At 36.7% G+C, this 15,042-nt stretch overlaps 1 protein-coding gene across 4 annotated transcripts in view; it reads left to right on the forward strand.

Annotated features, from left to right (window-relative positions):
- CWC27 (CWC27 spliceosome associated cyclophilin) overlaps positions 1-15,042 on the forward strand; it is a 249,514-nt gene that overhangs the window by 211,270 nt on the left and 23,202 nt on the right. The window contains exon 14 of one of the 4 annotated variants that reach the window (XM_082383189.1): positions 1,924-5,651. The exons of the other annotated variants lie outside the window; for them this stretch is intronic. Within the exon in view, the coding sequence (XP_082239315.1) occupies positions 1,924-2,050 (127 nt within the window). The 3' untranslated portion in view covers positions 2,051-5,651. Of the gene's footprint in view, positions 1-1,923; positions 5,652-15,042 lie in introns of those variants that run through there. 4 annotated transcript variants of the gene reach the window in all.

Below are 15,042 nucleotides of genomic sequence, written 5' to 3' on the forward strand. Positions count from 1 at the left end.
GACTTCAGGACTTTATTAATTCTTGATCAAAAATTGTCTGGCTGCCTTTAAATCATGGAAGATGTTAAGTTCTTGGCCTTAATATTATAATCCCTGTATTATTTGAAGAATTCGAATTCAGAAAGTTATTTAAAAGCTTGTTTAACTTGAACAAGAAGTGACTGCCAGATTTACCTGTAACTTTTCGTAGGAATATAAATAGAGTGGTTGAGTATGGAATTTGGAGTCAGGCCTGAATTTTAATGCCAGCTTGGAAGTTTACTAGCTGTGTGATCTTGGGCAAATTATATTAATATATCCTTTCTTACCCTGTTCCTTAAAGTGTAAATTGGGTATTATAATAGTACTTTTCTAATAGGTTTATTTGTGGATTAAATGAAATACTGGTTTTAAAGGATTTAGCATGGTATCTGGAACAATCAATGCTCCAGAAAATGTTTTGTTCTCATTCAGTGTTATCACTGATATCTTTAAGAATTAATTTCTCTATATTTGACTACTGTCAGTAGATCAAGATGACGATTGGAATTTATACCATTTCTCTAATGTTTGACAGTTTTTATGACCTTTTCCTAATTAACCCATAAGTTACAGTGGTTAACTAGTTTCTATCATAAGTCTTAACATTCTGAGATAAAATTGAGATCTGATATTTTTATGGTGAACAGTAATGCCTCATTAATGAACTGTTGGTATTCTCCTTGAGGCCAGTACTAAAAAGAAATTGGGGGAGGGGGTATCAATAATAAATACAACTTAAATATGAAGCAGGAGAATATCATTGCTTTGGAGATCATACAATTATAATAAGCTCAGTGTAATGTGAATGTTTTCCTTCCATTTCTCCCTTTTAGCCAAGTTCTAAGGTGGTAATAAAATGAAGGAAGAAGGAATATGATTATAGACCAGGTTTCCTACTTAGTGTTCATTTTATACAGGACTATAAATAATGCTGCAGAAGACCAGCATGGTTCTTCATAAATAGGTCTTTGTCAGAGTTGCTGAGCCTGAAAAGGTGATTATTTAAATTCTAAGCCCTCTGTCCAATCCCTGAAGTCACCTCGTTTTCTGCCTTTTTCTTCTGGATGAAGAAGACTCTTCTGTATTGACTCTGCTTTCATACTGTTTGTTTGCCTTGAAATAAGTTTCTATCACATTAGAGAAGTTTGCTTTGTTCATGGATTTGTCTTGAGACAGGCAGAGAGCCATGCACCCCAGCTGCTTACCAGGCCTTTTGGATTGGGAACTCCATCTTCCCTATGTTGTTTTATTAGTTCACTGGCCATAGATTAAAAGTTATTGGCTGAGCAGTTGGTTAAATCTCAGGGCAGGTGTAAGAATGCATGTTACAGATTTATTCTGGAAAGCCTCTTAAATCTTTCCACCTGTGTCCTGCTGAGTGTGAAGTATATTAGGCCAGAAAGCTGAGAAACTCCATTCACATGTTGCTGAATATATTTTAAAAATTACATCTTTCACATTTGTTTCAACAATATGCAATATTTATTAATGACACTCTATAATACTGTGGAATTTCTCTTTTTAACTAAAGGGAACAAAATACATTTTTAACATTGGCTTTTCAAAATCCCAAACTGAAGGAGCAATATTAATAGTCATTCAAAATTCAGAACAAAGGAGGTTTTCCCATATGAACAATGAACAGTAAAAGAAAATCCACTGGTTTTCATCTTTGTTTTCTTTTTCCAAAGGCCAGTGTCTGTTTTCCTCTTTGCTTAGTTTACCTAATGCTCTATTTTCCTATATTTTGCTTGGTCCTATTTTTCTTCCTATGTAAATTTGTAAAACTCTGAGTTTTGGACATTTCTGTCTGCATTTTTCTATGCTTCTTTTAGTTACTGTTTCTCTGTCCCATTTTGAGTCTTCTTACATTTCTTTCCTCCTTGATTTCTTGATCTTTAGTCTCTTCTGTTTCTCAGTCATCTGTCCTGTGCCACCCTGCTCTCCTGGACATAAAGAATGCCAGCGACCTCATTTTCCTGGACTTCTTTTTTTTTTTGGCCACACCACTTGGCATGTGGGATCTTAGTTCCCCGACAAGGGATCAAACCTGTGCCCACTGCATTGGAAGCGTGGAATCTTAACCACTGGACCACCAGGGAAGTCTCTCCTGGAATTTTTTTAAACATACATTCTTAGATCTCTGGACTCATTCATGTTTGTCGGTCTGTCTCTTCCTATGAATTACTGCGATCTCTATATACTTCATGTTGAAAAAAGATTCATACTTCTTTTTTCATATGTCCTGGTACTTTTTAACCCTTTAACATCCTAATTCCTATAGAAGCTTTGAACATTTGTAAAAAGAGAACCCTAAGTTACTTGTAATTAGTGATGGTGATAAGTCCTAAAAATTAAAAATTCATAAGGTTTTAACTTAAATATTACATTTTGAAGTTAAAATACAGAAATAAAGTCATCCAATTAATGTTTTTAAATGTATTCTAGAAGTCATAAGAAAGTGTCAATTTTTAAACAAAATGCCTGTTATATTTTAAGTGTCAAAAGTGAACTGAGAATCAAAGAAAAAAGACTTGTGATATTTGTGGTTGATAATTTCATTATTCTCTATAAAGCTAGTTTTGATTAATTCCTTTGCTGTGAATCTAAAAGCTTGTGATTTTTAGACTAGTTGTACTTTCTTAAAATTGTAGTAAGTACCAAATGTTTGTTAACATAGTTATCTAAATTCTCTAGAAATTATTTTGGTCTTTATTTTTCATTACAAGCAAAAGTACCTGTAAAAATATTAGACATATTGAGACTTGATTTCTAGGCATGAACTGGGAATCAGGCTTCAGAATGGTAAATAAACTCAGTAGCTTTCTTCAGTTTCTTATCTGTAAAATGGGATGAAGGAAACAAAGTTACTTGCATATCTAGAAAATCCAAAGCTATCATCTACCAGAAGTTCTAAGCAATCAATCAGTATTGTGGCCAGATATAAAATATATACACAAAAATCAATAGTTGCTCTGAAATAACTGCTTAGAAAACAAAATTTTTAATAAAAAGAGTAGGGAAGCATAACTCCTCATTCCTTGGTGTGGACTGCATATAGTGAACTTCCCTCTGAAGAATTCAACATGGAAAGCAGGGAAAAAAAGTAAAAAAAAGTAACTTCACAGTGGAGAAATCTGACAAGTACTACCTCAGCAATGTGATCATGGTCAACATCAACATTATAAATCATGCTGATAGTATGTATCCTTGATATGATGTAATGATAATTGCACTTTACATCTTGGTCTTTATACCAGTAACCCAAAGCCCAGTCTTATCATGAGAAGAATATCAGACAAATTTTAATAATGGGGCATCCTACAAAATACCCAACCAGTATTCCTGGAAACTGTCAAAATTTAAGAAAATTGAAATTGTAAAGCATCTTTTCTGACCACAATGCTATGAGATTAGAAATCAACTATAAGGAAAAAAAACTGCAAAAAACGCAAACATGTGGAGGCTAAACAATATGCTATTAAACAACCAGTGAATCACTGAAGAAATCAAAGAGGAAATCAAAAAATACCTGGAGGCAAAAGAAAATGAAAACACGATGATCCAAAACCTATGGGATGCAGCAAAAGCAGTTCTAAGAGGGAAGTTTATAGCGATACAAGCTTAGCTCAGGACCCAAGAAAAATCTCAAATAAATAACCTGACCTTACACCTAAGGCAACTAGAGAAAGAAGAACAAACAAAACCCAAAGCTAGTGTAAGGAAAAAAAATCATAAATATCAGAGCAGAAATAAATGAAATAGACTAAAAAAGAAAAAAAACAGAAAAAGATCAAAGAAACTAAAAGCTGGTTCTTTGAAAAGATAAACAAAATTGATAAACCATTAGCCAGACTCATCAAGAAAAAAGAAAAAAGGGAGAGGGCTCAAATGAATAAAATTAGAAATGAAAAAGAAGTTATAACCACCACCACAGAAATACAAAGGACCATAGTGACTACTACAAGCAACTGTATGCTAATAAAATGGACAACCTAGTAGAAATGGACAAATTCTTAGAAAGGTACAATCTCCCAAGACTGAACCAGGAAGAAATAGAAAAAATGAACAGACCAATCAATCACAAGTAATGAAATTGGATCTATGATTTAAAAACTCCCAACAAACAAAAGTCCAGGAACAGATGGCTTTAAAGGCAAATTCTATCAAACATTTAGAGAAGAGCTAACACCTATCTTGCTGAAACTCTTCCAAAAAATTGCAGAGGAAGAAACACTTCCAAACTCATTCTATGAGGCCAGCATCACCCTGATACTAAAGCCAGACAAAGATATCACAAAAAAAAAAGAAAATTACTGGCCAACATCACTGATGAACATAGATGCAAAAAATCCTCAACAAAATACTAGCAAACCGAATCCAACAACACATTAAAAGGATCATACACCATGATGAAGTGGGATTTATCCCAGGGATGCAAGGATTCTTCACTTCCACAAATCAAACAGTGTGATACACCACATCAACAAATTGAAGAATACAAAGCATATGATCATCTCACTAGATGCAGAAAAAGCTTTCAATAAAATTCAACATCCATTTATGATAAAAACTCTCCAGAAAGTGGGCATAGAGGGAACCTACCTCAACATAATAAAGACCATATATAACAAACCCACAACTAACATCATACTCAATGGTGAAAAGCTGAAAGCATTTCCTCTAAGATCAAGAACAAGACGAGGACATCCACTCTCACCACTTTTACTCAACATAGTTTTGGAAGTCCTAGCCAAGGCAATCAAAGAAGAAATAAAAGGAATCCAAATTGGAAAAGAAGAAGTAAAACTGTCGCTGTTTGCAGATAACATGATACAATACGTAGAAAATCCTAAAGATGCTACCAGAAAACTACCAAATTCATTGATGAGCTCTAGTAAAGTGGCAGGATACAAAATTAATACACAGAAGTCTGTTGCATTTCTATACACTAACAACGAAAGATCAGAAAGAAAAATTAACGAAATGGTCCCATTTACCACCACTTCAAAAAAAGAATAAAATACCTAGGAATAAACCTACCTAAGGAGGCAAAAGACCTGTACTCTGAAAACTATAAGATGCTGATGAAAAAAATCAAAGTTGGCACAAACAGATGGAAAGATGTACACTGCTCTTGGATTGGAAGAATCAATATTGTTAAAATGAGTATACTACCCAAGGCAAGCAATCTACAGATTCAATGCAATCCCTATCAAAATACCAATGACATTTTTTTCTTTAACAGAAGCAGAACAAAAAATTTTTTAATTTGTATGGAGAAACAAAAGACCCCGAATAGCCAAAGCAATCTTGAGAAAAAGAAATGGAACTGGGGGCTTCCCTGGTGGCACAGTGGTTGAGAATCCGGCTGCCAATGCAGGGGACACGGGTTCGAGCCCTGGTCCGGGAAGATCCCACATGCCGTGGAGCAACTAAGCCCATGTGCCACAACTACTGAGCCCACGTGCCACAACTATTGAAGCCCGCGCGCCTAGAGCCTGTGCTCCGCAACAAGAGAAGCCATGACAATGAGAAGCCCGTGCACCACAACGATGAGTAGCCCCCGCTCACCACAACTAGAGAAAAGCCTGCACACAGCAATGAAGACCCAACACAGCCAAAATTTTTTTAAAAAATAATAAATAAATAAATTAAAAAAAAAAAAAAAGAAATGGAACTGGAGGAATCAGGCTCCCTGACTTCAGACTATTCTAAAAAGTTATAGTAATCAAAACAATAGGGTACTGGCATAAAAACAGAAATACAGATCAATGAAACAGGATAGAAAGCCCAGAACCACACACCTATTGTCAAATAGTCTATGACAAAGGAGGCAAGAATATCCAATGGAGAAAAGACAGTCTCTTCAATAAGTGGTGCTCGGAAAACTGGACAGCTACATGTCAAAGAATGAAATTAGAACGTTCTCTAACACCATATACAAAAATAAACTCAAAATGGATTAAAGGCCTAAATGTAGGACCAGATACTATAAAACTCCTAGAGGAAAACATAGGCAGAACACTCTGACATAAATTGCAGTGGTATCTTTTTGGATCCATCTCATAATGGAAATAAAAACAAAAATAAACAAATGGGACCTAATGAAACTTAAACGGTTTTGCACAGCAAAGGAAACCATAAATAAAACGAGAGCCTGAACCAAGATGGCAGAGTAGAAGGACGTGCTCTCGCTCCCTCTTGTGAGAACACCAGAATCACAACTAACTGCTGAACAATCATCAACAGGAAGACACTGGAACTCACCAGAAAAGATACCCCACATCCAAAGACAAAGGAGAAGCCACAATGAGATGGTAGGAGGGGTGCAATCAAAATAAAATCAAATCCCATAACTGCTGGGTGGGTGACTCACACACTGGAGAACACTTATACCACAGAAGTCCACCCACTGGAGTGAAGGTTCTGAGCCCCACATCAGGCTTCTGAACCTGGGGATCTGGCAACAGGAGGAGGAATTCCTAATCAGACTTTGAAGGCTAGAGGGATTTGATTGCAGGAGTCTGACAGGACTGGGGGAACAAGAGACTCCACTCTTGGAGGGCACACACAAAGTAGTGTGCGCATCGGGACCCAGGGGAAGGAGCAGGGACCCCAGGGGAGACTGAACCAGACCTACCTGCTAGTGTTGGAGTGTCTCCTGCAGAGGTGGTGGGTGGCTGTGGCTCACTGTGAGGACAAGGACACTGGCAGCAAAAGTTCTGGGAAGTATTCCTTGGCGTGAGCCCTCCCAGAGTCCACCCTTAGCCCCACCAAAGAGCCTGCAGGCTCCAGTGTTGGGTCGCCTCAGGCCAAACAACCAACAGGGAGGGAACCCAGCCACACCCATCAGCACTCAAGTGGGTTAAAGTTTTACTGAGCTCTGCCCACCAGAGCAACAGCCAGCTCTGCCCACCACCAGTCCCACCCATCAGGAAACTTGCACAACCCTCTTAGATAGCCTCATCCACCAGAGGGCACACAGCAGAAGCAAGAAGAACTACAATCCTGCAGCCTGTGGAACAAAAACCACAGTCACAGAAAGACAGACAAGATGAAAAGGCAGAGGGCTATGTACCAGATGGAGGAACAAGATAAAACCCCAGAAAAACAACTAAATGAAGTGGAGATAGGCAACCTTCCAGAAAAAGAATTCAGAATAATGATAGTGAAGATGATCCAGGACCTTGGAAAAAGAATGGAGGCAAAGATCGAGAAGATGCAAGAAATGTTTAACAAAGACCTAGAAGAATTAAAGAACAAACAAACAGAGATGAACACTACAATAACTGAAATGAAAACTACACTAGAAGGAATCAATAGCAGAATAACTGAGGCAGAAGAATGGATAAGTGGCCTGGAAGACAGAACGGTGGAATTCACTGCTGCTGAACAGAATAAAGAAAAAGAATGAAAAGAAATGAAGACAGCCTAAGAGACCTCTGGGACAACACTAAACACAACAACATTCCCATTACAGGGGTCCCAGAAAGAGAAGAGAGAGAGAAAGGACCCGAGAAAATATTTGAAGAGGTTATAGTCAAAAACTTCCCTAACATGGGAAAGGAAATAGCCATCCAAGTCCAGGAAGCGCAGAGAGTCCCATACAGGATAAACCCAAGGAGAAACATGCCGAGACACATAATAATCAAATTGGCAAAAATTAAAGACAAAGAAAAATTATTGAAAGCAGCAAGGGAAATACGACAGATAACATACAAGGGAACTCCCATAAGGTTAACAGCTGATTTCTCAGCAGAAATTCTACAAGCCAGAAGGGAGTGGCATGATATATTTAAAGTGATGAAAGGCAAGAACCTACAACCAAGATTACTCGACCCAGCAAGGATCTCATTCAGATTCAACAGAGAAATCAAAAGCTTTACAGACGAGCAAAAGCTAAGAGAATTCAGCACCACCAAACCAGCTCTACAACAAACGCTAAAGGAACTTCTCTAAGTGGGAAACACAAGAGAAGTAAAGGATCTACAAAAACAAACCCAAAACAATTAAGAAAATGGTCACAGGAACATACATATCGATAATTACCTTAAAATGTAAATGGATTAAATGCTCCAACCAAAAGACACAGGCTTGCTGAATGGATACAAAAACAAGACCCATATTTATTCTGTCTACAAGAGACCCACTTCAGACCTAGGGACACATACAGACTGAAAGTGAGGGGATGGAAAAAGATATTCCATGCAAATGGAAATCAAAGAAAGGTGGAGTAGCAATACTCATATCAGATAAAATAGACTTTAAAATAAAGAATGTTACAAGAGACAAGGAAGGACACTACATAACGATAAAGGGATCAATCCAAGAAGAAGATATAACAATTATAAATATATATGCACCCAACATAGGAGCACCTCAATACATAAGGCAACTGCTAACAGCTATAAAAGAGGAAATTGACAGTAACACAATAATTAGTGAGGGACTTTAACACCTCACTTACACCAATGGACAGATCATCCAAAATGAAAATAAATAAGGAAACAGAAGCTTTAAATGACACAATAGACCAGATAGATTTAATTGATATTTATAGAACATTCCATCCAAAAACAGCAGATTACACGCTCTTCTCAAGTGTGCACGGAACATTCTCCAGGATAGATCACATCTTGGGTCACAAATCAAGCCTCAGTAAATTTAAGAAAATTGAAATCATATCAAGCATCTTTTCTGACCACAATGCTATGAGATTAGAAATGAATTATGGAGAGAAAAACGTAAACAACATAAACACAAGGAGGCTAAACAATACGTTACTAAATAACCAAGAGATCACTGAAGAAATCAAAGAAGAAATAAAAAAATACATAGAAACAAATGGCAATGAAAACAACACGATCCAAAACCTATGGGATGCAGCAAAACCAGTTCTAAGAGGGAAGTTTATAGCTATACAAGCCTACCTCAAGTAACAAGAAAAATCTCAAATAAACAATCTAACCTTACACCTAAAGGAACTAGAGAAAGAAGAACAAACAAAACCCAAAGTTAGCAGAAGGAAAGAAATCATAAAGATCAGAGCAGAAATAAATGAAATAGAAACAAAGAAAACAATAGCAAAGATCAATAAGACTAAAAGCTGGTTCTTTGAGAAGATAAACAAAATTGATAAACCATTAGCCAGATTCATCAAGAGGGAGAGTACTCAAATCAATAAAATTAGAAATGAAAAAGGAGAAGTTACAACAGACACGGCAGAAATACAAAGCATCCTAAGAGACTACTACAAGCAACTCTATGCCAATAAAATGGACAACCTGGAAGAAATGGACAAGTTCTTAGAAAAGTATAACCTTCCAAGACTGAACCAGGAAGAAACAGAAAATATGAACAGACCAATCACAAGCACTGAAATTGAAACTGTGATTAAAAATCTTCCAACAAACAAAAGTCCAGTACCAGATGGCTTCACAGGTGAACACCCATCCTTCTCAAACTCTTCCAAAAATTGCAGAGGAAGGAACATTCCCAAACTCATTATGAGGCCACAATCACCCTGATACTAAAACCAGACAAAGATACTACAAAAAGAGAAAATTACAGACCAATATCACTGATGAATATAGATGCAAAAATCCTCAACAAATTACTAGCAAACAGAATCCAACAACACATTAAAAGGATCATACACCATGATCAAGTGGGATTTATCCCAGGGATGCAAGGCTTCTTCAATATATGCAAATCAATCAATGTGATACACCATATTAACAAATTGAAGAAGAAAAACCATATGATCATCTCAATAGATGCAGACAAAGCTTTTGACAAAATTCAACACCCATTTATGATAAAAAAAAAAACTCTCCAGAAAGTGGGCATAGAGGGAACCTACCTCAACATAATAAGGGCCATATACGACAAACCCACAGCAAACATCATTCTCAATGGTGAAAAACTGAAAGCATTTCCTCTAAGATCAGGAACAAGACAAGGATGTCCACTCTCGCCACTATTATTCAACATAGTTTTGGAAGTCCTAGCCACAGCAATCAGAGAAGAAAAAGAAATAAAAGGAATCCAAATTGGAAAAGAAGAAGTAAAACTGTCACTGTTTGCAGATGACATGATACTATACATAGAGAATTCTAAAGATTCCACCAGAAAACTACTAGAGCTAATCAATGAATTTGGTAAAGTTGCAGGATACAAAATTAATGCACAGAAATCTCTTTTATTCCTATACACTAATGATGAAAAATCTGAAAGAGAAATTAAGGAAACACTCCCATTTACCACTGCAACAAACAGAATAAAATACCTAGGAATAAACCTACCTAGGGAGACAAAAGCCCTGTATGCAGAAAACTATAAGACACTGATGAAAGAAATTAAAGATGATACCAACAGATGGAGAGATATACCATGTTCTAGGATTGGAAGAATCAATATTGTGAAAATGACTATACTACCCAAAGCAATCTACAGATTCAATGCAATCCCTATGAAATTACCAATGGCATTTTTTTACAGAACTAGAACAAAAAAATCTTAAAATTTGTATGGAGACACAAAAGACCCCGAATAGTCAAAGCAGTCTTGAGGGAAAAAAGCGGAGCTGGAGGAATCAGACTCCCTGACTTCAGACTATAGTACAAAGCTACAGTAATCAAGACAATATGGTACTGGCACAAAAACAGAAATATAGATCAGTGGAACAAGATAGAAAGCCCAGAGATAAACCCACGCACCTATGGTCAGCTAATCTATGACAAAGGAGGCAAGGATATACAATGGAGAAAAGACAGTCTCTTCAATAAGTGGTGCTGCGAAAACTGGACAGCTACATGTAAAAGAATGAAATTAGAACACTCCCTAACACCATACACAAAAATAAACTCAAAATGGATTAGAGACCTAAATGTAAGACCGGACACTATAAAACTCTTAGAGGAAAACACAGGAAGAACACTCTTTGACATAAATCACAGCAAGATCTTTTTTGAGCCACCTCCTAGAGTAATGGAAATAAAAACAAAAATAAACAAAAGGGACCTAATGAAACTTAAAAGCTTTTCAACAGCAAAGGAAACCATAAATAAGATGCAAAGACAACCCTCAGAATGGGAGAAAATATTTGCAAACGAATCAAAGGACAAAGGATTAATCTCCAAAATATATAAACAGCTTATGCAGCTCAATATTAAAAAAGCAAACAACCCAATCAAAAAATGGGCAGAAGACCTAAATAGACATTTCTCCAAAGAAGACATACAGATGGCCGAGAAGCACATGAAAAGCTGCTCAACATCACTAATTATTAGAGAAATGCAAAACAAAACTACAATGAGGTATCACCTCACACCAGTTAGAATGGGCATCATCAGAAAATCTACAAAAAACAAATGCTGGAGAGGGTGTGGAGAAAAGGGAACCCTCTTGCACTGTTGGTGGGAATGTAAGTTGATACAGCCACTATGGAGAACAGTATGGTGGTTCCTTAAAAAACTAAAAATAGAATTACCATATGACCCAGCAATCCCACTGCTGGGCATATACCCAGAGAAAACCATAATTCAAAAAGACACATGCACCCCTATGTTCACTGCAGCACTATTTACAATAGCCAGGTCATGGAAGCAACCTAGATGCCCATTGACAGACGAATGGATAAAGAAGATGTGGTACATATATGCAATGGAATATTAGTCAGCCATAAAAAGGAACGAAATTGGGTCATTTGTTGAGACGTGGATGGATCTAGAGACTGTCATACAGAGTGAAGTAAGTCAGAAGGAGAAAAACAAATATCGTATATTAACGCATATATGTGGAACCTAGAAAAATGGTACAGATGAACCGGTTTGCAGGGCAGAAATTGAGACACAGATGTAGAGAACAAACGTATGGACACCAAGGGGGGAAAGTGGCGGGGGGGGTGGGGGGGTTGATGAATTGGGAGATTGGGTTTGACATGTATACACTGATGTGTATAAAATTGATGACTAATAAGAGCCTGCTGTATAGAAAAATAAATGAAATTCAAAAATACAAAAAAAAAAAAAATGAAAACACAGCCTATGGAATGGGAGAAAGTATTTGCAAACGATGTGACCCACAAGGGCTTAATTTCCAAAATATATAAACAGCTCATATATCTAATGTCAAACAACCCAATCAAAAAATAGAGAAAAGATCTAAATAGACATTTCGCCAAACAAGACATACAGATGGCCAAAAGGCAAATGAAAAGATGCTCAACATCACTAATTATTACAGAAATGCAAATCAGAACTACAGTGAGGTACCACCTCACACCAGTTAGAATGGCCATCATTAAAATAACAAATGCTGGAGAGGATGTGGAGAAAAAGGAACCCTCCTACACTGTTGATGGGAATGTAAATCGGTACAGCCAGTATGGAGAACAGTATGGAGGTTCCTTAAAAAACTAAAAATAGAGCTACATATGATCCTGCAATCCCACTCCTAGGCACAGATCCAGAGAAAACTATAATTCGAAAAGATGCATGCACCCCAATGTTCACTGCAGCACTATTTACAATAGCCAAAACATGGAAGCAACCTAAATGTCCATTGACAGAAGAATGGATAAAGAAGATGTGGTATATATACACAATGTAATATTACTCAGCCATAAAAAAGAATGAAATAAAGCCATTTGCAGCAACATGGAGGGACCTGGAGCTTATCATACTAAGTGAAGTAAGCCAGACAGCAAAAGAGACATACCATATCATATCACTTATATGTGGAATTCCTTTTCCAATGAATGATACAAATGAACTTATTTACAAAACAGAAATAGACCCACAGACATAGAAAACAAACTTATGGTTACCAAAGGGGAAAAGGTGGGGCGGGGGGGATAAATTAGGACTTTGGGATTGACATATATATACTATATATAAAATATGTAACTAACAAGGACCTACGGTATAGCACAGGGAACTATATTCAATATTTTGCAATAACCTATATGGGAAAAAAATCTGAAAAAGAATAGATGTATATATGTATAACTGAATCACTTTGCTATACACCTGAAAGTAATACAACATTGTAAATCAACTATAATTCAATTTAAAAAAATACTGTCAAAGTGATCAAAAACAAGGAAATTCTGAGAAATTGCCACAGCCAAGAATAACTTAAGGAGACACGACAACTAAATCTAATGTGGTATCCTGAATGGGATCCTAGAACAGAAAAAAGGATGTCAGGTAAAAGTTAAGCATATTAGTATCCTAGGGCTGCCATAACAAAATACCACAGACTGGGTGGCTTAAACAACAAAAATATTTTCTCACAGTTCTGGAAGTCCAAGATCTAAATGACAGCAGGGTGATTTCTGTTGAAATCAACAAAACAGCTGCCTTCTTACCGTTTCCTCACATGGCCTTTTCTCTGTATGTGCTCCTAGTGTCTCTTCCTCTTCTTTTAAGGACATCAGTTCTCTTGGATTAAGGCCCTACCCTTATGACCTTATTTAATTTTAATTACCTCCTTTAAAGGCCCTATCTCCATATACAGTCACACTGGGAGTTAGGGCTTCAACATATGAATTTGGGGGGAATGTAATTTAGTCCATAATACTAGGGAAATCTAAATAAACTTTACTTAATAAGATATCAGTGTTCATTAAGTATAAGAAATGTACCATATTAATGTAAGACAGTAATAGGGAAAATTGGTTTAGGTGTATAAGGGAACTGTACTATCTGGTCAGTGTTTCTGTAAATGTAAACCTCTTCTAAAAATAAAAGTAAAATAAATTTTGAGAAATGTTTTTTCCAAGAGTAAGAAGGTAATGATCTTTCTCAGTAAGATGCCAAAACTATGTTAATTGAAGCAGTGGGAAACAGTACAGGGTAGATTATTGAAGAAATGAAATTGGGACAACTAAGTAACTATTTGGGGAAAAGAAATTACAATTTTATCTTACCCAAATACTAAAAGAAAATTCTAAATTGATAAAAGATTAACAAGTGAAAAAAGAACTGTAAAAGTGCTAGAAGAAAATATAGGTGGATATTTACATGGTCATAATGTGAGGAAGGACTTCTTAAGTATGACTCTAAAGACAGACTTAAAGGAAGACACTACTCACTAGCACTGTATAAAAAACTGTTAAGTTCCTGTATGGAAGCAAAGAAGGAAGGGAAAAGGAGGGATAGATAGAAGGAAGAAAGGAGGTGAAACTCAAAAAACAAATGACAAACTACAAAGTCTATTTGTAGTTTATATGATAAATAAGGATTTATATTCTTAATATATTAATTCTCCCAAATCCATTAGGAGAAGATGAGTATGCCTTTTTTTTTTTTTTTTAAATGGGCAAAGGACACAAATATACATGTCGCAAAAGAAATACAAATAGCCAAAAACATTACGGGGGGGGTGGGGAATGAAAACAAAAATCAGTTTATTAATCAAAACAAAATAAGGCACTCTGCTGATGAATGAATTGGTATATCCTTTTTGAAGGGAAGGTAAATCATATATATCAAGTGCCTTAAAAGTGTACAAATCTTTGACCTAAGAATTCTACTTATAGGAATTTATCCTAAGCGTTAGTAAAGATTATTACAAATGACAGAAATGTCTTCAACTAAAAATGGGGGTTTATCAGCATGGGAAGCTTCAGAACTGAAGCTAGGGCACAGCTGGGTCAGAGTTCAGCCAATGTCAGGAATCTCTGTCTTCTGGCTCCATTTTCCTCTCATTCCATAGGCAGGCTTCCCACCCAGGAGGTGGCCTCCAGAAGCTCTGGGCTTATGTTTCCATTATGGCCAACCCCATAGTTCCAGAAAAAGTCCTGAGCCAGTTCTGTTTGACCTCGCCGGATTCAAATGCCCATTCCCTGATCTAATCACTGGTTAGTCTGCACAGGCCTATACCATGTGTTCCCTTCCTCAGACAAGGACGAGGGGGTCCCAACCACAAGGGCTGACAGTGGGGAAGGGTCATTTCTTAAAGGAAAAGACCAATCTACTAAAAGAAAGAATGTTGAACAAGCGCCCCCCCCCG

The sequence above is a fragment of the Balaenoptera borealis genome, assembly GCF_965194805.1.
Source record: "Balaenoptera borealis genome assembly, chromosome: 2".
NCBI classification, from domain to species: domain Eukaryota; kingdom Metazoa; phylum Chordata; class Mammalia; order Artiodactyla; family Balaenopteridae; genus Balaenoptera; species Balaenoptera borealis.